Consider the following 26279-nt stretch of genomic DNA (forward strand, 5'->3'; position numbering starts at 1 on the left):
GTTTGGTGGCTGAACATTAGGCATGTTAGGTGTCCCATTCTTGTAATTTAGTATTTTAGAGTTATCTTTTATTCTATTAATAATTAATACAGGACTGTGCCACTTTAGTTGTATTTAACTGGATGGCCTCATCTTGTAGACATAACCTGTAAATATAATACGCTTTTCTGAATAGCATCAATGAAATGAGATGTCAGCTTAGAATACAGAGAACATGGCAGAAGGCTTTTATTTTGTTTTTAAAGATTTATTTATTATTTATTTATTTATTTTAGAGAGAGAGAGAATGTGAGCAAGGGGAGGGGCAGAGGATTCTGAAGGAGAGAGAATCCCAAGCAGAGTGTGTTGGAGCCCCATGTGGAGCTGGATCCCTGGACCCTGAGATCATGACCTGGGCCAAAATCAAGAGTCAGACACTTAACTCACTGAACCACTTGGGTGCGTCTGCAGAAGGGTTTTTTTTTGTTTTGTTTTGTTTTTTTAGGATTTTTATTTATTTATTTGACAGAGAGAGATCACAAGTAGGCAGAGAGGCAGGCAGAGAGAGAGATAGGGAAGCGGGCTCCCTGCTGAGCCAAGAGCCCAATGAGGGGCTCAATCCCAGGACCCTGAGATGATGATCTGAGCCGAAGGCAGACACTTTAACCCACTGAGCCACCCAGGCGCCCCAGCAGAAGCTTTTAAATAAGGCATGGTCCAGGGCTTAAATTGGGGGTGTTCTAGAATCTAGAGGCTTACAGAACCTTTTCAAATTAATGGTTACACATGGAAGACAAAGTAACACTTTCATAACCGGAGGCTCCTGAATCTAACTTCCTAAAAGGCTATTTTTGCCCCTGGGGCTCCTATTCTATATATTTACTTGTCCGTGAATATATATGAATTACATTTAATCTACAAATTATGGGAGCAGTTAGTTTCCTTGAAGTGGAAAAGGGTTATATTTACAAAAGGGAGAAGTCAAAAGTGCTGATATACTTAAATAGAAGGAGAACTGTCTACAGACAGCTCGGAATCAAAATCCTCACAGGCTGTTTTGTTTCTTCTTTTGGACTTGTTTGCCCAGCAGACCCTTTGAAGGCTTATTCTTACGTAACTCCCTTTTCTTTCCAATGAGTATCAATGTTCACCATCCTGTCTTCTTGGACTTGGCCATGAGATGTCGGGTTGAGCTTTGCTGAAAGAAAATGACCGGGGTCTAGATAGGTATGAAGCATTGTCCCTGGTAGGAAGAAATCTATGTCATACATGTTCATATTCTAACATATTGTGGACGGATTTGTAAGCGAGCATTAAAGGTTTAGGAAATGGCCTTATCTAAAAAATAATATTTTCTCACTTGTATTATTTTCCTTAGCACAGCATGATACTCATACTTTCCTTCCTGGTGTGTGTCTGTGTACAAAAATGAGTGCCCGTCAACAATCCGGAAATCTAGAGTTGGCATTTCTGTTTAAAAACCATTGAATAGCCTGAGAATTGCTAACCATGGCAGCTCTGTAGGCAGATGTTAGGTTGAGAAGGAACAATGCCGTTTAAAAACAAAAAGTTCTCTTTTTTTCTTTTTTAAGGTTTTATTTATTTATTTATTTATTTGTCAGAGAGAGAGAGCAGAGGCAGGCAGAGTGGCAGGCAGAGGCAGAAGGAGAAGCAGGCTCCCTGCCAAGCAAAGGGCCCAGTGTAGGACTGGATCCCAGGATGCTGAGATCATGACCCAAGGAAGGCAGCTGCTTAACAGACTGAGCCACCCAGGCGCCCCTAAAAACAAAAAGTTCTTATTTGATAATCACTCCTGGCCATTTGTTAGCTAACACACACTTTCTGTGATTTGTACTTACTTCATGCATTCCAGACGCTACGGGGGTTTGAGCGCTGAGCACTGACATTTCCTATTTCAAAAAATTAAAGAAAAAACCTTGGGTTATTATAGCAAAATAATATTCTCTTCCTGGAGAAGGTCCTTGAATCAACTGAACAGGACATCCAGATTGTATAGTTACATTCTGATGCAATTTAACAGAAGACTTCTTGCTACATTGTATGCAAGAACTTGATTTTTTGTTTGTTTTCTCTAAGGGGACCTTTATTAAAAAGCCTGGTGGCCAGTCTATCTTGATTCCGAGAATCACCTCACCTTTTACTTGCTATCAGCCCTTTGGATGCTTCCAGAAGGATGCCAGGAGAAAAGAAAAGAAAAACCATTGTAAACATTTTGTCAAATCAGTGAATTGATTAAAAAATAGTTTATGTTGAACAGCACAACTAAATGCCCAAATCACACTACTTTTCATATAAAGAAACATCCGAACACTAACAGGGACTAGTTAAAAAAAAAAAATCTGTTATATAGAATTTTTTGTTAACAAGATTTATTGAAACCAGATCAGTAAAGCTCTGTTAGGCCAGGCCATCCTTTGGGACCTGGAAATATCTTTGTTATAAAGGACCGGATGTACTGGTGCTAATCATTAAAACAGGATGCTACCAGCATAAGATTTATCAGAACCAGCAAGCAAATGGCACCTGGAGAAGACAGTCTTAACATTTCACGTAAAGGTCCGCAGGCTACGTTTTGCTTACCTGTTTGGCTGAGCCTGTCATGTGCCTAAGAGGCAGGAGGAGGGAAACCTACATCTGCAGGCTCTCTCTGTTCCAAAATAAACATAAGCAATCACAGGAAAAAAAGTGAGGCTGTGATCGAGTACTTGGGGTCAGTTTCTGTGACATCTGTACGAAGTAAAATGCAGGTCCAAGTGAGTATTAGTTCAGTGGAGTTCAGTAATATGTAAGAAATTTCACTGTGTCCCGAGTAGCAACCTGCAGGCCTTTAATTCCATTTCTTAAAATAATAATAATACGGTATTAATAATAGAATAATGTTTTCTGAAATGGAGCAACACATTACTCGATCAGTACTAAGAAGTCAGCAGTCCTCCGTCACAGGGGAAATTGATTTTTCCTTCCCTTTCAGAAGAGGAGTTGGGAGTGTTTACTTGTGCTGGAACATTCCCTTTAACTTTCAAAGGCTGCACGTTCTTACATACGTCTCTGGAGGAACAGTTAAAAAGCAAAAAAAAAAAAAAGTAAAGACCTTTTAATATTTAATATTTTATCTTATGTAAATCATGGGACCGTGTGTTCACTTGTCTGGAAAAACAAAATGAAATTTCTGTGACCATAAAAAGAAAAAAAAGTACCCTCTTGGTTTTTTGTTCTTTGTTTGAAATCTTTTCTGCCTTTTCAGGGAGCATTTGTGAATTAATGTAAATGAAGCTTGGCCCTCTGGTGTCTGAAAATTCCAGGTTTGGGGGGGCCTTTTTGTCAGACCAGATGAAACCTTTTAGGCAGTCATGTGTTAAAGGCAGAATTTTGGAAGATCAACAGGAAAAGAAGACAAAGAGCTGGTTTTCTTCTGAAAGACTTTTTTAGTAACATAAACATTAGTGTAGATTGCTATCTTTAAAAAGATGACAATGTTATTTTCTTGCTTGGTGTTGAAAGTTGATTAATCTAAGGCAGCAGTCTATAAGTCACAGTTCCGAGTCCACTGATGTCATTACTTTGCATTTACATAAATGGTTTTACTACTACAACTCAAAGCAAGCTTAGCTTTAAATCATTATTAGAGCATTTGATCATTTGGCATATGTTTTCCTGCAATTTTTTAATTGGCCTCTTGAAAGAAAACAGCTGCCAGTAATCACATAGAGTAAGCGAAATGGATTTGCTGAGACTCTTAGATAATTAGTAAGAAATACTCGGAGAGTGGTGTTTGAAATAGTCAACATTTGGAATATAACTGATATAACCTCATGCTATCTTTAATACCCCAAATTTGCAAATGTCCCTATTGGAAACTTACTAGAAAAGTCATCAGTTAAGTTTGAAACCCATCTGTCAGCCCAAAGAAGAGTTTCTGTGGGAATAATTTAAATTTATATAATTCTATATATATATATATATATATATATATATATATATATATATATATATATATATAATTCTATATATTATTTCACAAAAAGAGAAAGAGAAAGGGGTGTGTGCTGTTTTTCCCATGATTTAATGGAGAAGCAGCTGGAATCTTTCAGGCAGGCAAGACCTTTTGAAAGGAACAGAATCTGTGAAAACTTGAAGCAAAATGTTCAAGGAAAAGTTATACATTGTTACAGAAGTCTTTGTTTTTGCATAAAAATCCATTTTACTGAGTTTTTCAAGTGTGTAATTCATATTTTCTGAGCGTAGAAAAGTATTCAGATAGGGTATTTTGCAGGGTGATAGCCTTCAAATCCTATGGGAATGGTTTAGATATAAAGTAAGGAGATTTTGTATTATGACAGCTGTCTCTTTTGTGAAGCCTTTATGTAATGTCAGTATCATATTTCGTGTTGACTTTGTGAATAACACAGCGGCTCATGGCTTTAACACTATGTCAATTTTTCAAAATTAAGATTCCCACTCTAAAGGGTGATGTAACAAATTGCTTCTTCTTGTGCTATTTGAGTAAGATTATGGTCTTCAATTATAGACTTAGAAAAAAATTTAAAAACTTGTTTTGAATGTTACAAGTTTACAACTATGTTAGAAACTCACAAAATGTTGTGTATCACCCTAGGAAACCAAACTCACCAATGAAGAAAAAAATCTTTACTGAGATAAATTAACACTTAGCATCAGAAATAAAACCACATAATTCATAAATGTTTGTAATTTTGCCCCTCTGTACAGTGTGGCCTGTTTATCCATGATCCATGCCCAGAATCTAGAATCCCATGCTGGAGAAGTCCCAGGTGGGTGCCCAGGTGCTTCCCTTTTCTGCAAATGGTCACACTATTGCCAAGAGAAGCTTTACAGACAACATCCCAGCTACCAGCTTTGCGAGCCCTCCCTGCACACCACCCCCACAAAAAGTAGGTGACAGGGAGGCGATCAGCAAGTGTCTGGCAACATGAACTTGAACATGTTTCACAAAATAAAGAAGAGGGAGAAATGAGAAGGAAAGAAAGGAATAGTTTCCTGCATTTTTTAAAGATTTTAGAGAGAGAAAGAGCAGGAGCAGGGGGAGAGGCAGATGGAGAAGGAGAGGCATACTCTCCACTGAACAGGGACACTGTGATCATGATCTTAGCCAAAGGCAGATGTTTAGCAGACTGAGCCACCCAGTTGCCCCTGCTGTATGGCTTTTAAAGATCAACAAAGAAGAAAAAATACGTAGCTTTCCTTAGTAATCCAGCTCAGAGTTTTCTAGGTTCATTGTACCATGGAATAAAGTTGTCGAGACCAACAGTGCATGTCTGAAACTTTAGTCCCTGTGTTTCCAAATTCAGAAATGTGTAGGTTTTAGACAGGTGATCTGGGGAATTCCTGCACACCGTGTCGGGGTCTGGGATGGCACCTGGAGCCTCATCTCTTACTGTGCCGGCACCAGAACATGGATGGATAATCGCACCAAGTAGAACAGAGAAAGGTCACACATTGCCTCATGTGAAAAGTTTACGTTTGCCTCCAAGTGGGTTAAGAAATGTTTCTTAGAGCTTTTCAGTTTGGGAATTGTGGATCACGAGGAACTGTAATACTCTTTTACTTATGAAATCCATCTTGCTGGGGAGCTTGACTTTCGTGATGGGCTCATAAAACTTGGAGGCATTAGTGTGACGCTAGCGTCGTGTTGCCTTTTCTGGATTTCAGGGAAGTGCTCTCTGCTATACTGGTTTGACATTCTGGGTTTAGTGCCCTTTAGTGTTTGAGAATTGTGTGTGTCAGAACCCCTGCAGGATTCTGCCGCACTAAGCGTGTTCTCTTGGCCCCAGATTTGTCCCGCAAATTATGCATGTCTTGTTTAACCCAAGGAGAATCTCCTGAAAAAGCATTTCCTCATTTTTTGAAAGAAAACAAAACTGTGTAGATTTTGCTAATTTGCTCTGCAACTTAATTTCTGCTTCCTTGGCTTTATGGTGTCTTAGTTAAATTTGTCATTGCTGTTATTCACGGCAAATTCCCCGTCTGATGTTTCCTATCTTAGAAATTTTTCTTAGTAAATCATTCAAACTTCCTATGTTTGATGACCAGTATAAGTGGTAGAAGAGAGACACATCATCTCAAAAACCCCTAAACCAAAGACTGGCGCAGCATCGGGAGTCCACTTTTTTGCTGGTAACGTTAATAACTACCTAAAAGTTTCTAATAGAAGCCGGTTAATGGGGGCACCTGCATAGGTCGGTTGGTTAAGCGTCTGCCTTCAGCTCAGGTCAGCCCCACATTGGGCTCCCTGCTCGGTAGGGAGTCTGCTTCTCCCTCTCCCTCTGCCTGCCCCTCTGCCTGCTTGTACTTACCCCCACCCTGTCAATAAATAAACAAAATCTTAAAAAAAAACTCGTTAATGTTAAAAATTAAAAAAAATCTGTTTTATTCTCAGTTTAGTAAATGACTCTAAGTTAGCATTTATCTTCTAAGTTAGCATTTATCAGGTGCACTGAACTCTGGGGGAGACGTCCAAGTAAGTAGAAGACCCTGAAAGAGGAAGCTGAGAACTTCTAGCATATTCATTAGGTTTTAGCGTCTCACGCCTCTGGAGATGGGGCAGCCAGGTCTCCCATCAGGGCAACTGTGTGATAATGCGGCCACAGAGCAGGGCCAGATCATTCCACAGGGCTGACCCCCTCTAAGTTAGTGCAGATGTTTACAGACAGCAGAAAGGCAAATAGAACATTTCTACATAGTTGTCCTCTGGGAAGGATTAAGAGCCATGGATCCCTTCCAAAATGTAATGGATTTGGACGGTCTTCACGCCTTAGTGATTTCTCGTTCTATTTGTCTGTGTAACCTTGCCCTGGGGGAGAGCTGGGGAAGCCACTGCAGGCTCCAGCGAGGAAGTCAAGCCTGTGATTGTCATCGGGGAAACTTGTTTGCCAACAAACTAGTGTTTGGTGGGTAAGACAATCTCTTCCTCCTTGAGCTCCTTCCTTCCACAAATAGACTCTAAGTAGGATGAGTGTGAGTAAACCCAAACTCCAGCTTCAGCTTTGCTGCTTCTCCCACTGCTTCAGCCAGTAAAATTCATCCCCGAAGAGTGCTTTTCCGATATTTACAGAGACTCAAATCTCAGGGTGCTTGTCGTTAAACAGGGGAGAGGTAAGACCCAGAGATTCATCATTGTGGGCTCTCCAGAGTCTGGCGAACTGAATATTTGCTTACACTGTGCCTTTAAAGCGTGTGAGTAAAAATTCCAAACCCTGCTTGGGAATTGAACGGCCCTGAGCATGGGGAGCTTCGCTGTTTGAAATCCTCCAGTGGCTGACCATAGCCTACTGGGTGCGTTTGAACTCCCTGAGCCTGGTTTGAAAGGTCCTCACAGTTTGTGCCTCCTCTGCCTTTCGGTTGGCCTTTTCTCCCCTCAGCTCTACCCCTCCCCCAACTCCAATCCATCTTTCTGGCTCAGTGCACCTGCTGCCACACTCTGCTGCATCCCACCGAGGAGAAAATTATATTCCCGTCCTTTTCTTCCTGCACACGCTGCCCTAAATAAAGCTTGCTCTTCCCCAAGAGCCCAGGGTCTTTCTTTCCTCTGAGCTACTGAATTCGTTGTTTGAGTCAACGCAATGAAACGCTGCTCTGGTATTCAGTTATCTTTCTGTTTGCACATCATGCCTGCCTGCCTACGTGTGAGCACCTCTCGGATGAGGACTGTGGTCTGTCATGTTCGCACCCCTACGCTACCATCCATGGAGCGGGGGCTCCCCAGCTACCTTCAGCTTCTTAATGATTGGTAAATCCTTGCCTTAACACCTAGGTGATAACAGTTGAAATACTTGGATTTATTGATTCAAACAGTAGCAAGCTGAGCCTTCTGGCGGGTTGGTTCTAAGCCAGGACTCACAACAGTGCCGACACACCGTTTCTCACTCCACTTGGGAAACACCCTTTCCGAGAACGGCTGTGTCATCAGCCAACACCCGTGTGTCTCTTTGTCACCATGTTGATGAACTCAGAGTGTTGGAGTGGTTTTGCCTCGTGGCATGTGGCATCCAGAGAGGAGCTGCTGATTCGTTGGTGAGGACGGCTTTTCCGGCCGGTGGGTCATTGTGGAGGGTGATCAGTGAGTGAGCAGCGTGAGTGTTGGGGTGTTTGCTGTCCAGATGTGGCAGGCGCTGCCCATCTGTGACTGTGCTGCTCCTTCCTTCATCTCTGCTCACCAAGCTCCTAATTCATTGCTCTTCTGATGTTATTGCCCAGCGTCCCAGTGACTAAACTCTGCTTTGCTTTGTGTGAGGTGCACAAAAGTTAGAACCAAGGATCAAGGCAGGCTCCGTGGGGTGCGCGTCTGCTAGCCTTGCAGGGGCCATGAGATGCTTCCTGGACCTCTAAATACCAAAACCATCCCAAGGAGGAGGCCAGTGATTGCCTCTGCAGGTAAAGAGTGGGTACAAACAGCAAATGCACTGGCCCAGCAGGGCCAGAGGGCTGCTGACTGTGCCGAGAGGAGTCGAGGCTCTGAAGAGCCCTGGTTGAAACCCAGAGGAGTTTTTAGTATCCTTCAAACCTGTGAGTCTGTGGGGAAAAGGATTTCTGGTGCCAGGACCTCCTACAAGGACCAAATAATTCCTTCCCGCTCTCAGAGTCATTTCCAGGCCTTGTCAAAAGCGAAAGTTATTTATTTGTCCTATTTTGGACAACAGTTTTCAATGTGTGGTCAGTCCAAGCAACGAAAACCAGCGTTGTGTGTCAGCGAGGAAAACAGCTCTCAAGGAGAAGTGGTCCATTCTCGGAGGGCTTTGAGCCCCTGATGGATCCCTAGGAGCTCCCTCTGAGAGCTTACGGGACCCTGGTGACCCTTTTCCTCCCAAATTTTTGTTGACGGGGGCACTGGGTCCATGTCCCACTCTGTGTACCGGCCACCTGTGAGTGCTCTGCTCTGCCCTGTTCCGTGCCCCAGAGGGGAGGGCCGCTGGGCTCTGCACCCTGTGTGTCCTCTTTCCTCTTTATTAAATAAACTGATTAAAAGGGAGCACCCCTTCTTCCCTCCCACTTTTCATTCAAAGAGAGCAGATGTGGGATGTCTCGGCCAAGGCTCCTGGGTCGGGTCAGATCCCAGAGCACGGCAGCCTTCTCGGATGGAGGGCGAGCCATCCCTTGGCATTGTCTTTCTTTCTTCCAGCAATGAGGTGGTGAGGAGTGACTTGAAGAAGCTGCCAGCGCTTCCCACTCAAGCCCTGAAGGAGCACCCTTCCCTGGCCTACTGGTAAGCTGCGCCCTCTCCACACACCCCTCCGCAGTGAGCCCGCAGGGGGCTCGGGGTTGCCGAGGGTTAAGCTGGACCCCAGCCCAACTGACTCCATCTTGTCTGAGCTGCTTGGGCCTTGGTCAAACCATTTCCCGCACGTATTTAGACACCACGGTTTGCGTGAGACCTCCTTTTTCTATTTTCTTGAACAAGAGAAAAAAAAAAAAAAACTTCTAAAATTTCACTTTGGATGGTTTGCCTCCTTGGAGACCCTTTCATGTGCTGCTCGAGTTTCGTTCTGGAATCCTTGTCATTTGATGACAGGATGTGTGAGGTTTTGAGATGTGGGAGAACTATGGGGTTTTTTTTTTCCTTCACAGAAGAGAGAGATTGATTCTTTGATATTTCCCACAGCGTTTCACATCTCCTGATTTGGCTGCCATGTAACATTATGCCCTAGTTCATCTGTCAGGCCCTGAATTACTGATTCTGACCAAAAGGGGCATGCGAAAGGGTCCCAGCTTGCGGTTCTGGTCACAGCGGAGTGGGGCCTGCATTGCTGGGTAGTGTGTGCAAATAGTGCCGTGTGCACGGGCCCTGGCCACCGTCTCCTGACACCCAGAAGGCCCTGTCCCCATGTCCCTTCTGCCTTCCTCACAGCAAGTGTTGACTGCTTTTATGAACAATAACAGTAAAACAAAAATCACAGGACAGGTCAATCCCGATCAATTGTACCATGTGACTCTTCTAAGCACTTCTTTACTCTGCTTAACAAAATGTATGGATTACTAACATGTCGACATGTGTGGACACGTTTGCAGTTGGCACGCTCATGGCTTGGCCATGCACGTGACTCAGAGAACCTTTGGCTGGGATGGGGCATGCTTTGATGCAGAGGGTATTAGCCCAGTGAGACTCCAGTCCAGAAGTCATTTCTTCTCAAGAGACCACAGGTTGGGTCAGTGGGAGCAGAAATGATGAAGACAACTCCTGGGGCAGAGAGCTCCCTCCAGGCTGCTGGCATCTCCTCCTCCCCCAATCCACCCCCCACCCCCACCAATCTCATCTCTCTGAGCTGGTTTTTGCCATTGGTCCTTTGCTAACATAGATGTCGATATGTCATAGCTTTGTATAATGAATCTGTCCTCCAGAACAGACTCTGTTTAACCTGAGACTGTGCATGTGTCTGCTCGCCTCCTTCCAGCTTGGCTGTCTGCATGTGGGAACACCAACAGATGACACTCCTGCTCCCTTATTCCTGGAGCCCTGTTGCCCTCTCCCGGTCCCATGTGCTCCCTGGGCCTCATCTTCCCTGTCCCTCCCTCCCAGCTGGTCATGTTTAGGGAACTAGTAGTGAAAGAGCTAGACACAAGAATATGACTCTGAGACCAGTAGTTCCTCCAAGAAGGAGATGTATTTGCCATCTAGGGGCTCTGACGTTGCTGGGTTGTTTGGGGTCAAGGTCACTTTTAGCCTAAACCAGCCCTCAACCATGTCCTCATTCAGTTGTTGCCAGACTTTCTACACCCTGTGCTTACCTGCTCCTTCTCTCTCAGTGTCCCTCTCTCTCCCTGTCTCCCTCTCTCTCCTCTCTTTCTGGATTTCTCTTTAATGATCTCTGCAGTCGGCTCCTTGCTCACATGTTGTTACTATTACAGAAATGCCTTCCTTCGTGTTCCTGTCTTCTCCTGTGTCAACACGAACATCTTCATCTTTACCCACATCTGTACCTATCTTGCCAGAGCATTCCTCCGTCTCTCTGACCTGGCTGGCACCTTCTCTGTGCCTCATTTAGACCCAGAGACACCCACGCCACCGTGTACACATCACAGAGAGGATGCAGAAATGGGGAGGGGGGCCATTTTTGAAGCGGGTGCCCCCAGGCCCCACAGCCCAGCTACATACAGGCAAGCCAGCAGTGTGGACCTTCCCGTTGATTCCTTGCTAAAAAACACCTTATTTCACTGTGGTTGGCTAGTCGTAGTTTGCTTTCGTACTCCAACTTACTTATTTGGATTTTTAGAAAAGCAGAGATTTCAGGAAGAGATGAATGATGTTCATGGTTCATAGAGCTGGCAGCCAAACATGTTCAAAGACGTCCCTCGGCCCCAGCTCATGCATCTCAGCGATTAACATGACCCCTTGGTGGAGCAGACGCTCACTCGCCCTGGCATCACAGTTTCTATCCAGCTGCCTGCAGCCCTGATCATCCCCGAAAGGAGGACACGGATTTGCAGTTCCTCCGGGTCTCCCGCTCTTGCTGGCCTTCTCGGATGTAGCAGACAACCGTCAGGCCGGAATAAGCCATAGGGCACCCATGCACACTAGTGACCACTTCCAGAGCGAGGCAGTGGGTTTGAGAATCCCAGCCACGTTTCTGAACAGTGGGGTAATGACAGCTCAGCGAGGCTTGAATTACTTCCCTGCTGCCTCAATTTCCCATCTATAAAACAGAATTAACCCTACCAGCCCAATCCAGACTGTGATTAAGAGCAGAAGTAAGAAGTCACATGACACAATTAACAAATAGTGAAAGGTACATAGTAATGCTGAGTAACTATGAAGTAATCCTTTCTGCTAATTTTCCCCAAGCGTGTAACAAGCTTGGACTTCCACTCCATGGGACTTCCCAATCTGGAGACATATGAGGAGGCAGAGGTTAGAAATATGTGCCCAGGGCCATGGAACAGAGCAGTATGAGGGCTCTGACCCGGATTCTCTCCAGGGCCGAGCTGGCAAATGCTGGACTCCCCAGCCCCCACACCACCCAGAGCGGCTTTGCAGAGACACCAGTCTTTACTCCAAAGTCACTGCCCACTGCAGGAGATGGCTCCTCCAAGATGGGAAACTGTATCATCATCCCCATGTTTCCTCTTAATCCCCCATGCATTTCCTGGGCTCCTTGCCTGCAGAGAGATGATCTCACTGAACGACTATGGCTATGGCGAGTCATAGTCAGCCTTAATCACCTGTCTTTTTCCTTCATGCACCACAGTATCCTCCAATTAGTGTTTTTGGGATTCTATTTACTCTGGTTGGTGCTTTTTTTTTTTTTAATAGTTTTTCCTTGGGGCCCCTACCGCAGCTCTGGGGTAGCTGGGAAACTTGGCAAATCGCGCGGACTGGAGCCATCTCGTAAATTCCAGAGGAAGAAGGGGCAGGGCTGGGGGCAGGGCGGGTTCACAGTTGGCAATGCATGTGTAATCACAGTACGGGCCCACAGCGTTTCAGGGCGTTTCATGGCTCAAAGAAGTGGGGAAAGCGGAGGAAGGAGAAGCTAGATATCGTGCCCTCACCGATGGCCTCGGGCAGCAGGAGACCCGGGGAGCTGTGGGGCTGGCAGAGCCCTGCAGCTGTCGGGTGCTGAGAAGACACTTAGTCGGGAAGCTGTGGAACAGCTGCTTGCAGGTGTTTTCTGACATTCATTGTTCTGAGCCTCTTCTGTGTTCACAGCCACAGCACTACATTGATTTTGATCTCCCCAGCCCAGCCCCAGGGTCCTCCCTCCCAGAGTTCGGAAGGGAAGCGGCTCAGATCTACCCTGAGTTGCTTGAGCTTGGATCCAAGAGCTGACCTCACAGAATGCTAGATCCTGTCTGTGGTGGGAAACATGCCACGGCAGCCGTTGATTCAGTGAGTGAGAGTGAACAAGCTAGGCAAGCAAGCCCTGGAATGTCTCGACGTGACCCCAAAGGTCTGGTGGGGTGGGGTCCTCCCTGGGCAGGACGCTGCTGGAGAATTCTCTCAGGAGGGGGCTTTCTCACACTCTGAGAAGAGCGTCCAGGGTTGCCCGGCAGCCGAGGAGAAACAGAGCTGCCTTTGCGCCTTTCTGAAGAGAAGGTGTCCAGAGCCCATCCGAGTGACTCTCCAACGAGAGCAGAGCTCCTGTAGCTTGCCAGTTCTTCTTCTGGGTGTTTGTAAGGACACTCGCTTATGACAAGTCAGATGATCAAAAACACACACACAGATTTCAGAGAACTAAAATGAAGAGACAGCCATTAAAGATTAAGATAATAACTGGAAAATCAGTAAATGACCCCCAAGTAGTAGTAGTTAGTGAACATACAGGACACTTTACTCCCAAGAAATGGCCTTTCTTTTTTCCTTTATTTTTCTTAAATGTTTTTTTAAAGATTTTATTTATTTGAGAGAGAGAGCACGAGATGGGAGAAGGTCAGAGGGAGAAGCAGACTCCCCATAGAGCTGGGAGCCCCTTGTGGGACTCGATCCCGGTACTTCGGGATCATGACCTGAGCTGAAGGCAGTTGCTTAACCAACTGAGCCACCCAAGTGCCCTCTTTTCTCCTTTAAAAAAAAAAAAAATGGTTGGCAGGAAAAGCTTTCGATCAGCTCTGGGATACTAAATAAGAGATGATGAAGGCCAACCAGGGAGGTGTCTGGGGTCCTTCCCTAGAGCTGCGTCCTGTCCTAGAGGTCCTGGCCTGAGGTAAGGGAGGCGTCAGACAGAAGGTGGAGAAATGGGGCTCCTGGTGGTGTGGCCAGGTCACAGAGGCCCAGTCTTTTGAACTTGACTCTTTATCAGGTGGGATGTGCATCCCCTGTGACTCCCCAGATTGGTTCTTTTCTTCCAAAGACAGCAGCCATAGCCTCCTGGGCACCAGAGTCACCTCCCAGAGTCTCTTCATGCCCTCTGCCCTGTCAAAGAATGGTTTGGCTGGCCAGTGTCTCCTAAGGCACGAGCTGGTCTCTTGTTTTAGAAGGAAGACTTCAGGAGATCAAGGAGTTCCCAGCTCACTTCTGGTAGCTGGCTTGTTTCCCAGTACTTCTCTGGGCCTTTTATTGTCTCATGGTTTGTGTTAGCCAGGCCTAGATTCCAGAACTTTCCCATCCTCCTTGGAAGCCCTCAGCCCTGACCACTGATTCATGATAGGGAAGCCGTGGGCATTCTCTTGAAGTCAACATCTGCGCAGGCCGTGTGCACATTGGGCAGTGAGGAAGACCATGAAGACATGTGGGCATTTAGCCAGAGCCTCCCCCCAAACCCCCGCCGGGCAGTCTACCTCCTGTCCCCAGTCTGTGCCCCTCTCCAGTGACTCGCGTGCTCACTGCTGCTTCCTCACCTCCCATGGTAGCATTTCTTGCAGGGAGCTGACCCCAAGGGAACCCGTAGCCGAGGCACCTCACAGGTTGAGTTCAGAAATGCCACGCAGGACAAATCATTTCTCCAGGAGCTGTTGGCTCCTTGGAGGTCCTCTTGAGATGGCTCAGGCTCGGAAGAAGTATCTCTTAGCAGGGTGCTGGCCAGTGATCTAGGGACCATATATAACAGAGTGTTTGTCTTATAATTCTAGCGAGGATCGAGTAATTGAACACTACAAGAAACTGAATGGCCAGACCAGAGGTCAAGCAATTGTAAAGTAAGTGGCCCGTCCCAGTGCCCGTGAGGTTGTGTTTGTGTGTGTTCACATAGCATGTGTCACGGCTGTTCAATTCTGCTTGCAAAGACCAATCTTGGGGCGGGGGTGATGGTCCAGGGTCGTTTTCAAGTAAATCTTCACTCTTGAGAGTTTTGTCATACGCACACACACGTAATGGTTCCAGTTCTGCCAAATAACCACCCTCGTGTGTGTCTCTGTCTCTCTTCCCAGCTACATGAGCATCGTGGAGTCTCTCCCGACCTACGGCGTTCACTATTACGCAGTGAAGGTAAGTGCCAAGACTCCCCCACCCCCAAAAAATACTAGTCCCTCTCACTTTTTTCCTGAAGATGGTGGGGGGCTGGGGGTGGTGTGTGGTGGAGGCCTAGGTCAGGATGATTATGTGCCGGGGGAGTCCTCCATGTAGGAAGTCCTCCACGTAGGAGGAATTGATGCAATTTCTCTTCAAAACTCATGTTCCCTCCTGTAAAGTGGGTATAATCAATTGCCACTACCTTTTATACTCAGAAGAACCCTGCGAGGTCAGGACTTCAGAACTCGAGGCGATTCCATGTAAAAGCAACGCACTGTAGGGAATAAAAATGTTAGACAGCATCCACAGTGTTTTTCTTGGTGGTCAGATGCTACGCAGGCAATTTTGGAGGAGGGCTGGCATGAAAGACTGACAGAGCGAGTACATGGCTATTTAAGAAGACAGATCTTCTTGTCTTAAATATTGTGAAGTCCAGTGGAACGTGGACCCTCTCCCAAACTCGCTTTAATTTTATCCATAATGCCTCTTCCTGGGATCCCTTCCCTGAACTCATAGATAACGAGGTGCTGGTGGGCCTTATCGATGATGAGAAAGCATGGTTTTCCTCCCTTCACTGACCCCACCATGAAAAAGTATAAGTCCTGGCCCAGAGTCCAGCCACAAAGAGGGGACAGCACTCCTGAATGCAAGACACTTCCCCCAGCCAACCTGAGATTCTCTTGCTCATTGGCCATTTTCTTTCCCCATGTTTTCATCCAGCTGTATTTTTCATTCCTTTGGGCCAGAACGTGTTCCGTGTTTCATGTATCGTTGTGTCATTCACGGCAGCCCGCACAACACTTTGCGGGTCCTTGGTACATGTCAAATGCCTGTATCTCCCACCAACCTGCAGCCTTCTGGTAGCCCAGACTGTGTGTCGCCTTCTGTTCCATGTTGCTGGAACCCGTCGTAGACGCTCAGTAGGTATTTACTGAGCGAGTGTTTATTGAGAGTTGAACCAGGTAGTTGGAGGTACACTCCCGCAACGGGAACAAACGTCAGAACTCGACTTATGGAGCCCAGTTATGAGGCAGACGCTGGGACACCCGTTGTGTTACAAGAGGCCTTTCACAGAAGTCAGCCAGCTAGTCTGTGTCTCAGGGGCATGTGTGGCAAACGGGTCTGCTTTCTAGAGAGCGAAGGAGGAATGGCCTGGACTAGGTTCTCTCCTTCACCATTTGATCATCATTTGATCTCACCTCTGTCTCTCAGACTTAGAGAGATTATGAGATTTGCCTCTCCAGCTTCCCCCACCAGAGTCTCCCAGATGCTGGAGGACAGTCCGGGTGAGTGTTAGACTGTAGACAGTCTAACACTGCTAAATCTTTGAGCAGAGACTCCATCCGGTCTTCTACTTGGGTAAACCCGTGTGCCTTCTCTGTCAGCCCCGGAGCCTGACAGAAAGATAGCTTCTGATATATATGCTCTCTGCCTTACAAAAAAACTTGAGAAACAGGCTCTTTTGCAGTCTGTGAGAGCAGAACAGACTCTGTGATGGTCAGAGCGCCAGAAGCGTGTGTGTGTTTGGCTCGGAATCCTCAGGCCTCCACAACTGCACTCCTACTTACTGGGAGAAAGAGCACAGGAGTCCAAGCAAGCCCGCACCTGCCATCTCCAGCCTCGCCGGTCAGAGGCCTCGTGATTTCACAGAGGCTGTGTTCTGTGGCATGGTGGCCGCCCCCACCTGCCCCCCGGAGTTGCGGTGGCCTTGAATCCCCGCCTTGGGTTGCTCTCCGGAACTGTTGCAGGACACACAGACACTTTCCAGAGACAGACGTTTTATACCTTTAAAAAAATTTGTAGGAAATCCTATACCCTAAAACTTTTCTGAAAATTCCAAATGTATTTCCTTGCCCTTTCTTATCTTTGTGCCGACCTTGAGATAACTCTTGAGTATTTGCAAAACATGAAGCCAATTTTGAGTTGTTAAGACAACTTCAGTGGGGTGACCTAAGTTATTTAAGGGTGTGGCAATTAGGACAAATGTAGGGGAAGGCTGCTTCCTATGCCCACTGGGCTCCTAGTGTGTGGGAGCTCTAATTAACATCTCAGAGTCTTCCCTGCCTGAATGTAGGATCCCAGTTTATAATCTGGTGGCAAGAGGTCTCTGTTAAAGGAATAAAGAGAGGGACTTTGTGTTTCTAATTCGGGTCTCAGAAGGTCTAAGCTTGGATTTTGCTACTTTTGTCTGACAGCATGAGTCACTCAGTCCAGCGGATCTCTTAAGGTGAACAGGACCGCATGGTGGTGTCTGCCATTAGCCTACTGGGTGGATAGCATGGGTTCTGAGTAGAGCAGGGTAAACCCTTTGCTTTGACTTTTTTTTTTAAGATGTTACTTATTTATTTTTGTGAGAGAGAGAGAGAGAGAGAGAGAGAGAATGCGTGCACAAGCACAAGCAGAAATGGTGGGGGGCAGGGCAGAGGGAGAAACAGACTCCCTCCTGAGCCAGGGAGCCTAACTCAGAACCCATCCCAGGACCCTGGGATCATGACTTGAGCCGAAGGCAGACGCTTAACTGACTGAGTAACCCAGGTGCCCCTGCTTTGACTTTTATGTCTTTTAAACTGGAGGAATCTTAAATGCATATCATCGAGTGAAAGACGTCAAGGTGGAAAGCGTACATACTGTAGGGTTCCAAGGAGTGGAATGGTTCTGCCAGAACCTGGCGGCGGGGCGGGGGGGGGGGGGGGATGGGGAGAAGAAGGGGCAGATAGGCAGAGCACAGGATTTTTAGGGCAGCGAAGCTCCTCCACGTGGTATTATAATGACAGACATCATTATGCATTTGTCCAAACTCACGGAGGATTCAACACCAAGAATGAACCCTATTGTGAACTTCGGATGACCATGATGTATCAATGTAGGTTCATCAGGTTATAACAAATGTTCCTCTCTGGTGGGGATGTTGATCCTGGGGGAGACCCTGCAGGTATGGGGGCAGGACAGTGTGGGACATCTCTGTACCTCCCTCTCCATTTTCCTGTGAACCTGAACATCAGACTTCTCCTTAAAAAAAAAAAAAAGAATAAATAAGGTCTTTAAAAAGGGTTTTAGAGGAGTTGCCTTCTTTACGGTCCCTTCCAGCTCTGATAGTTGATGACAGTTTTTCTGCTCAGGTCATTTTATTTGAATGCTCTCAGGTATTCTGTTTTGGTGAAACCTGGAGTCTTAGAAGGAGGACAAAGAACAAGGCATTTGTCACTTATTCATAAAGGAAGGACCACGGTGGGCTCCTGGTTACGAACAGAGCTGGGTCCCCACCCCAGGGCACCTTCCATGGCATCTGTTCACATATCTGAGCGTCAGTTGATGATGGGACACATCTGTTAAGGTGAAAAAGAGAGAGGTGGCCTCCATCCATATCAAGGGATTTGCATTTTCCTGAGCCCAGAGGCCTTCCCTTGGTTTCCATGTGTGTTCTCCCGCCCTGTATTTACCCGTACTCTTTTCCGTGCCCTAGGACAAGCAGGGGATACCATGGTGGCTGGGACTGAGCTACAAAGGAATCTTCCAGTATGACTACCATGATAAAGTGAAGCCGCGGAAGGTAAGCATGCTCTCCTCTGTGGGCAGATGGCTCGCAGAGAGAAGTGAGTAAAAATATGACACTGTGCAGCCTCAGGGCCTCCGGGCTCACCAATCCCCTGCAAATCTGAGTGTATACAGATTATTCCGCAGTCGTCCAGTCTGAGTTCCCCGGGTAAATATTTTTTCTCCTGGTAACTAGGGAAACCTGAACTGTTATAATTATTTAAGGCAAGAAAACTGGCCCAGCTCTCCCAAAGGAGATGGGCAAAAGGGCTTTGAGGGACTGTCCTGTTCCTTCGTTTCCTGGCTGGGGAAGGTGGGGGCTCCGTGCACTTGGGAAAGGGAGGGAATATATCTCTTCTGTCCTGAGGCCAATGTGAGCTTTCCCGAAGCTTGTCGGTGTGCTTCATTAGTTTTTGTTTGTTTTGGTTTTGGTGGCGGGGAGCTAAAAGAAGAAATTGTAGGTCAAAACAGGGTGAAAATAAAGAAGAGTCAGGGGCATTCCTGCAAATCGGATAAATAGTTTATGGCATATTAGAAGTGATCAGAAATCTGGGAAAAATAAGGTCATTTGCCAAAAAGAAAGGGAAGCAGAACCACGTTTGCAAAGCCATCGTAAACGCAAAACAGAACATTTGAAGGGGACACAGTGCTTGACTTTTCTCTGTTTTCATTTACACACATTTTTCAGACCAGAACAAATTGAAAAATTATAATGGAAAAATGTCTCTGGGCTAGAGCTGTCATTCAGATCCTCTGGCAGAGAATAATGGAGAGACGGTATGCAGTTCAAGCCCCGAAATTCGTATTAAAAGTCTATCAAAACCACACTTGCTGTAGGAGAGGGAAAGCAATATTGGACCATTATGTCATTCTGGATCACTTTCCAAGCTTCTTTATCCACGAACGGGATGGAAATCCATATTACATATCTGAGCTTATGGTAGGCTGTCTGCTTAGCATCTGCCTTAGCCAGCTGCTTTATTAAAATGATAGGGGGAGAAAATGGTCCTTTGCTGGGGAGGATTTTCACTCCGTTGATCAGTAAGTCAGTTAAGTTCAAAGAAAAGATCCTGAGCAAGTGAAGGGGGCGTTCTCCCTTGGGAACAATTCACTTGGGCATCCAAGGACATGTGGTTCGGTGGCTAAATCCCAAACCTCTCCAGTTTTCTCTATATGCTGTAAGACCTGCACTGGGTCCTGTGTGATTTGGTTTCTCTGTGTTTTTCTCGGTCACAGGGTCTGTGCTACTTCCACACTGTCTCTTTCTTTCAGTTTCCCCTCTGCCTCTTTCCCACTTGGCCTTTGTAAGTTTCTGTGCTTTTTTTTTTTTTTTTTCCCTTGCATGGTCTCTTCCCTCCCTCCTCCTTTGGACATCCACTCTCCTCTCTTTGGAACCTGGCTGACCTTTTTTCCTGCTTGCAAGAGCCAAGAACCCTCCTAGATCCTCTCGCAAAACCCTGGTCCCAATCCCTCCAGTTCCTGTTCACCCACCCTGGTGGAAGACCAAGGCGGATGTGCATAGTTCCCAGTGAACAGAGTTCTAATGCAGCAGTAGCATTCTGCTCTCCCTCTGGGGGTGAAAAAGACATGCTGACATGTATTCTTGGGCATTCAGTTTCATTTATTAATAAGTGTGAGCTGGTTTCATTTCTCTAATTGAGGTGCTAATGAAGATTGCAGAATTAATGAGATAGCACCCAATAGATGGGAAACGTAGGGCACAACACATGGTAGGGATGCCATCAATTGTTGCAGTCCCTCGGGACTCTGACAGGCTTCAGGATCGGGAAAAGTACGAAGCCAAAAGGGTGGGCAATCAGCCACTGACTGAGAGGGTCAGCCATTGACAGACTCATTTGTTGATTTTATCCAGGTCAGCAAAATAAAAATGTTAAAAGGTCAGGATATTTATTCAGAGCATTGGCTGTATTCAAACCGAGTTGTTACGCAAAGTAACTGATGCTTCTGTGGCCTCTGAGGAAGTAGTTATGAGTTCGTGGGGAGCAGAGGGAGAGGGAGAAGCAGACTCCCCACTGAGCCTGGAGCCTGACCCCAGGACTTAGATTTTGACCCCAGCCAAAGGCAAACTCCCAACCAGCTGAGCCACCCAAGCACCCCAGTAGTTGAGATTCTTGAATCTATTACTAACTGAGGGACAATAAAACCACCAAAGTCACCGTTCATTTGCTCATTCAGAAAAATATTTATTGCATACTCGTTATGTGCCAAGTTGAGCAGAAGGTGCAGAGGTAGAAGGCCTGGCCGGGTCGTCAGGAAGTGAGGTGTATAATTGTGTTGGTGTCCCCAAGTGCTCTAAGAGAGGTCTGCGTGGGGGTCGATGAAGAATTGAAGGAGAGTCACGGGGCTTAAGGAGGAAAGAAAAGTCTTCCTAGGCAGCAGAGTGGGAGCAGGAGGAACTGGGTGGGCGGGCATGCCAGAGTGCATGGAAGCCTCAGGAAGGAGAGCAGCGTGCCAGGTGGAGAAGCACACAGCTCCTCTGGGCTTGGAAGCAAGAGGCAGAGGAGGCCAGCCAGAGAGGAGAGTGACAAGGCCCCACTGGGCAGCTTGGGGAGCCCTGAAGGCACTGTGAAGAGGGTTTCATCTTTGAGACAGTAAGAGCCACCAAACATTGGACGTGGAGGAGCAGCAGGATGGCAGTCTCACTGTCCTAGAAGCATCGGTCTGGCAGTGTGTGGAGGATGAGCTGGAGAAATACAGGACAGAACCTGCAAACTGGGACGTAATTATGGTGGCATAGGCCAGAACTGGTGGGGGCCCAGGGTCTCAGTAATAGGGTGATGTTTAGAAGGTAGGTGAGATTGATCTGTTGTGTGGTCGAGACAGTGGCCGTCAGAGCAGGAGGGCATTTGGAATGCCTCCCAGCCAGAGCATGGGATATAAGGGCAGTTTAGGACCTGCAGAGTTTGAGGCGTGTTGGGACATCTGGGTTGTTGTGAGAGGTAAGCAGTTTGGTATCCAGTGGGAGCTCCGGAGTGTGAAGAATTTCCAAAAGCATAGCTGAACCAGAGACTGAATGGGTACATGAATGGGAGAGACTCTTGACACACCAGAGAAATTTCTAGTAGCTGTGAACAGACTTCAGCTGGGTTTCCCACCATGACATTCACTGTGGCACAGACCAGGTGGTGCAGCCCTGAACCCGATGTCATCTGGGGAGTCCTCTTTAAGAAATTAATGAGCAGTCTGCCCGTGAAATAAGAAAAGGCGTTTGCAAGGGCTGGACGAGGAAGAGATGTCTGAGTTTCATTAGCCGGAGGAGTATTCTTGTCTGCAAAGATGCGGGGTGGAGCCCACAGGAAACCAGACCTAAACCGGAGCCATGGTAGGAACGCAGCAGGGAACTCTTCCCTCTCCTCACTCCCAGCATCAGCAAGGTCGGAAGAGGACGTCTGTTCCGCTGCCTGCCGAAGCGGAGTGACACAGAAAGTGCCCAAACTCAGTCTCCAGAGTTCCGGACAGGTGCTGCTTTGTCTCCGTGAATATTGGAAACTCACAGGGAACTGACCATGCGGGGGCCGCAGAGACTCATGACTGTCTCGGAGCGGCCATTTCCCCATTCCCCCCAGGCCTGCTGGAGTCAGGACCCCTGGAGTTAGGACTTGCAGTCCTCTGCACTTCCTGGCCCAGCTCTGGGAAGGTCAGCCAGCTTGACAGGTGTGTCTGGCAGTGCCTCCGTGCGTGGAGAGCCCAGGCTCAAGGCAGGGCCAGCTCCTTGGAAGGGTAGCCTTCCAGCAGCACCACCACTCCTGCTCAGGGCCCAGGCGGAGCTCCACCACGGTGGGCCCCCAGCGCTGCTCAGGAGACAGGGAGTGGCGCCCAGTTCTGCGCACCTGGAGGCCCTTCTGTAGCAAGAGCTGCACGTCCAGCCGGGGCAGAGCTAGCCGACACTCTGACCCAGTTCCAGCAGCTCTATCACACGCAGCGCTTTTCTAAGAGCCAACATTCAAGTAGAGGCAGTGACAGGCTGAGCCTGCTGCCTTTTCTTCGGAGGGCCCGGAGGCATCCTCTGGTATGCATCAGCAAACCATCAACACAGCCGGAGGAACTCAGAAGTCGCCTGTGAGAACGCACTCAAGTGTTTCCATGTGATCCACCGAAAGGAGGGCGGCGGGTAGCTGATCTCTGTCCAGAAATGGGCGGGACCCTGGCTCATTCTAGCCACTCTGTTGGGTGCGCTTTGCCATTGTGATCACAGAGTCTCCCTAAATTGCTTAATTGTCACTCTGAGGCTCTGGTGGCTTTGGGGGACTTGGAGTAAAGCAGAGTCCCTCACAGGTGGAGGAGAGAGAACATGGAAGTCCTTTCCTAATGACACGCTCCTACTGCCACCCAAGCCTTCTAACAGATGGGCTCCGGCTTGCAATGCACAACCCCCAACCCAAGCCGCTCCTGTTTATCAGGAGAAAACCCGCTTCTTTGTCCTCAGGGCGCATGTGTCAGGAGCAGCTGAACACGCGGGGACACCTGAAAATGGTGTTTTGGCTTTTGTGTATGTTCAGAAGTTCAAAGCCAACTTCAGAAGTATTTTTTTTTTAATTTTTAAGATGTTACTTATTTTGAGAGTGAGAGCACACACGTGAGTGGGGGACAGAGAGGCAGAGGGAGATAAGCTCCAGCAGACTCCCTGCTGAGCATCTGTCCCAGGACCCCGAGATCACGGCCCGCGCCGAAGCCAAGAGTTAGAGGCTCAACCGACTGCACCACCCAGGTTGCCCACAGAAGTATTTTAGAACTGCATCTGCAGAAGAATAGCCCACCAAAAACTTAAAAATCCACAAAAAGAATGAAATCAAAATAGGAATCTACACTACATACACGTATCCGAGAACATGAGCCCTTGCCTGCACGCATGAGTTCCTTTGAGAAGCTTAGGGAGCACCCTAAACAGTATCCAAGGCTACGGATCCACATCTGTGATAAACTCTCAAATACTCCGCTACGTCCTCAGCAAATCCTTCTGCTTCTCCCCTTTCCCCAGCCACGTGTGGTTCCCTCCCACCCTGTGCCCACCTCCCCACACTTGAACTCCAGGATGTTCCTATGCAATACTGTGTGACTCTTGGAAACCTCCCTCTGGTTGCCTCAGCTCGCCTATCTCCTCCTCTCCTCTCTCCTTATGGTTGGACAGTTCTCATACACCGTCGAGAGCTTGGTTTGCATGTACTGGAACCCCAGTGTCCATGCATCTGCCTGTGTGGCTTTGGCCACACAAGGGAAGGAGGGTCACAGTGGTCCGGAAATAGAATCTTGCAGCTGCAGAGATTATCTTAGCACATTTGCTCCTAGCTACCACAGTCCATTTTCACACGTGCACGCCTATGGAGCAAGGGAGCGCTGCCTAAGGACAAGGTTCTTGCTCTCAGAAGTTAGCTCCATCCTCCTGGCCTTGGGGAAGAAAGAAACATGGACCAGTCTTGAAGGGTGCTTGAAGTCAGTCTTGAGCTTCGTCTTAGTTTGCATTTACAGCTGAACAAAGAGGCCTAAGCCATCAAAAGAAGACTGAGTGCCAGCTGTGTAAAGGGACTCTTGGTGGTGACGGTGATGGTGGTGACGTGATGACATGCTATGGACGTCACTCAAATGAAAATTATGTGGCAGATCTCGAGGAGGTGTTGGTTATTAACTCTCATGAAACTGTGTCACACGGGGCAGAGATGAATAGACTAGAAAAAATCTGTCCCATAGGGTTCTTTTTGAGGAGAACCTTGCATTCCTTAGAGCAAAACTGAGAAAGTCTGAAAGCCTGATCTCTGGGACCACCAGTCCCTTCCTGGAAGTGCGAGGGCCAGAGGTGTTGGGATACCAGGGTGTCCCACACTCAGGACTCTGCTCCCACTCGGTGCCACGCTGAACTGCTTCTCTGCCATGCTGCTGTAGCTAGCACCCTTCAAAGCTGTGGACACCCCAACAATGGAACCATTAGAAGCCATCATAAATTACAAGAGGAAAGGCTTTCCAAATGGGGCGCCAGGAGAGTGCGAGTCCTCCCTCCTGTGGGCTCTGTCTGAGGCGATAAGCATTAGAGGACAAACAGCAGGAGACCCGTGGCTCCAGGACCACCACCCACCCCCGGAAGGGATGTTCGATATCTGCTCATCGTCATTTATGGCTGCGGCCCGCAGGCCAGCCCGCATCTGATGAGGTCTGCCCGCCAGGGAGGAATGGCGTTATGCTTTTTGTTACATATTCAGCAGACATCATTTACTTATTTATTTGATATGCAATTAGGGGGCGCTTTTATGCACACTTAGATGTACAATTAGGAGCTCCGTGGGGTCCCCTCTGAGACATTTGGAGAAGGAACCGGAGTAAGTGGTCTGCCCTGTGTCCCCAAGCAGCCAGCGGAGCTTCCTACGGTTCCTGAGAGTATTTCAGAAGCAGGGGCATTAGCTCAGGGAATTGATGCATTACTGTCACCTCCCCAGATTAGTAAAGATTTCTGATGATGAGACAGGAAGAAAAAATAATATTTACAGGAAATATTCCATTAACTGTGAACTGACTCCCAGTGGAGCTAGCCTGCTTCCATTATTCAGCCATAAGCGCTCCATTAAGTGCACTGCCGACCTCTTTTTCAGCTTCTGTTTGGAGGCACTTGACTTATTTTCAGGCTGCTGAGCCCTCTGCCTTGGCGGGCCCTGGGTGGGCTCCTCCCTCAGTTCCGCTGTCTGTATCCCTCTTGGACACCGCACCCAGTGTGCTACGTGGAGGAAGAACCCCATGCCATGCTTTGAGCATTTCCTTATATTTTGAAGCCTTTGCTCCTTCACAGTGTTGGATCGGAGGATGTCCTCTGGTTGCCCCCTATCAGTTCAGAGATCTCCCTCGGTGCGGATCGGACCCAGAAGGGTGCAGGGACTGGAGGCGATGGGCCCTGACCACAGGTCACCAAGAGGGGCCTGCCTCAAAGCCGGGGAGCAGGCCTGCCAGAAGGGTGATGGGGTGGTTGGGGACATAGAGCTCTACCGGAGTTTGCCATCCGAACTCCCCAAGAGAAAGGGGGAAAAATCAGTTGTCTTCTAAGGAAGCTGAAATGCCCTTCCCAAAGTAGGAGAGAGATCTCCTGTCCTCAAGACACCAGTAGGAGGCATGGCTGAATTCTCTGTCTAGCGTGGGAATCCCAGTCTCTCCCTCCTGTTCAAGAACTGCCGCTTGTGGGCCAGGCGCTGCTGGAGGGAACAAAAGAGGTCCCTACTCTCCCAGCACGTGCGGCCCAGCAGGGAAGATGGTCCAATGATGACATGAAGTCAGTCTACGATGCACGGTGTCAGCGTCTTCCGTTCTAGAAAGACAAGTCAGGGACACCTGGGTGGCTCAGTTGGTGAAGCAGCTGCCTTCGGCTCAGGTCATGATCCCAGAGTCCTGGGATCGAGTCCCACATTGGGCTCCTTGCTCGGCAGGGAGCCTGCTTCTCCCTCTGCCTCTGCCTGCCTCTCTGTCTGCCTGTGCTCGCTCACTCTCTCTCCCTCTGTCTCTGACAAATAAATAAAATCTTTAAAAAAAAAAAAATAAAAAGAAAGACAAGTCAGAATAAGGAGGAGTGGCAGATGGTCAGGATTGGTCTCGCCAAGCAGGTGATGTTTAAGTGACCCTCCCTCCAGGAGGGGGCACATGAGGCCCCGTGGGAAGCAGCGTCGAAGGCAGATTCGCACGGAGGAAGTACTCTGGGATTAATGCCAGTGGGGCAGGGGAAGGAAGCAGGACGCCGCAGAGAGGGAGGCTGAGCTACGATGCAGGCTTGGACCAAGCTCTGGAGCTCGTGAGGAGCCATCAGAGACACCTGAGACGGGGGGGCCGAGCCTAATCCCCAATC

At 47.8% G+C, this 26279-nt stretch overlaps 1 protein-coding gene across 10 annotated transcripts in view; it reads left to right on the forward strand.

Moving 5' to 3' along the window:
• FRMD4A (FERM domain containing 4A) overlaps nt 1-26279 on the forward strand; it is a 609448-nt gene that overhangs the window by 502410 nt on the left and 80759 nt on the right. For all 10 annotated transcript variants that reach the window (XM_059184088.1, XM_059184090.1, XM_059184094.1 and 7 more), the window contains 4 exons: nt 9155-9238; nt 14533-14598; nt 14830-14887; nt 18375-18461. In XM_059184088.1, the coding sequence (XP_059040071.1) occupies nt 9155-9238; nt 14533-14598; nt 14830-14887; nt 18375-18461 (295 nt within the window). The remainder of the gene's footprint in view (nt 1-9154; nt 9239-14532; nt 14599-14829; nt 14888-18374; nt 18462-26279) is intronic.

The sequence above is a fragment of the Mustela lutreola genome, chromosome 8 (assembly GCF_030435805.1).
Source record: "Mustela lutreola isolate mMusLut2 chromosome 8, mMusLut2.pri, whole genome shotgun sequence".
NCBI lineage: Eukaryota > Metazoa > Chordata > Mammalia > Carnivora > Mustelidae > Mustela > Mustela lutreola.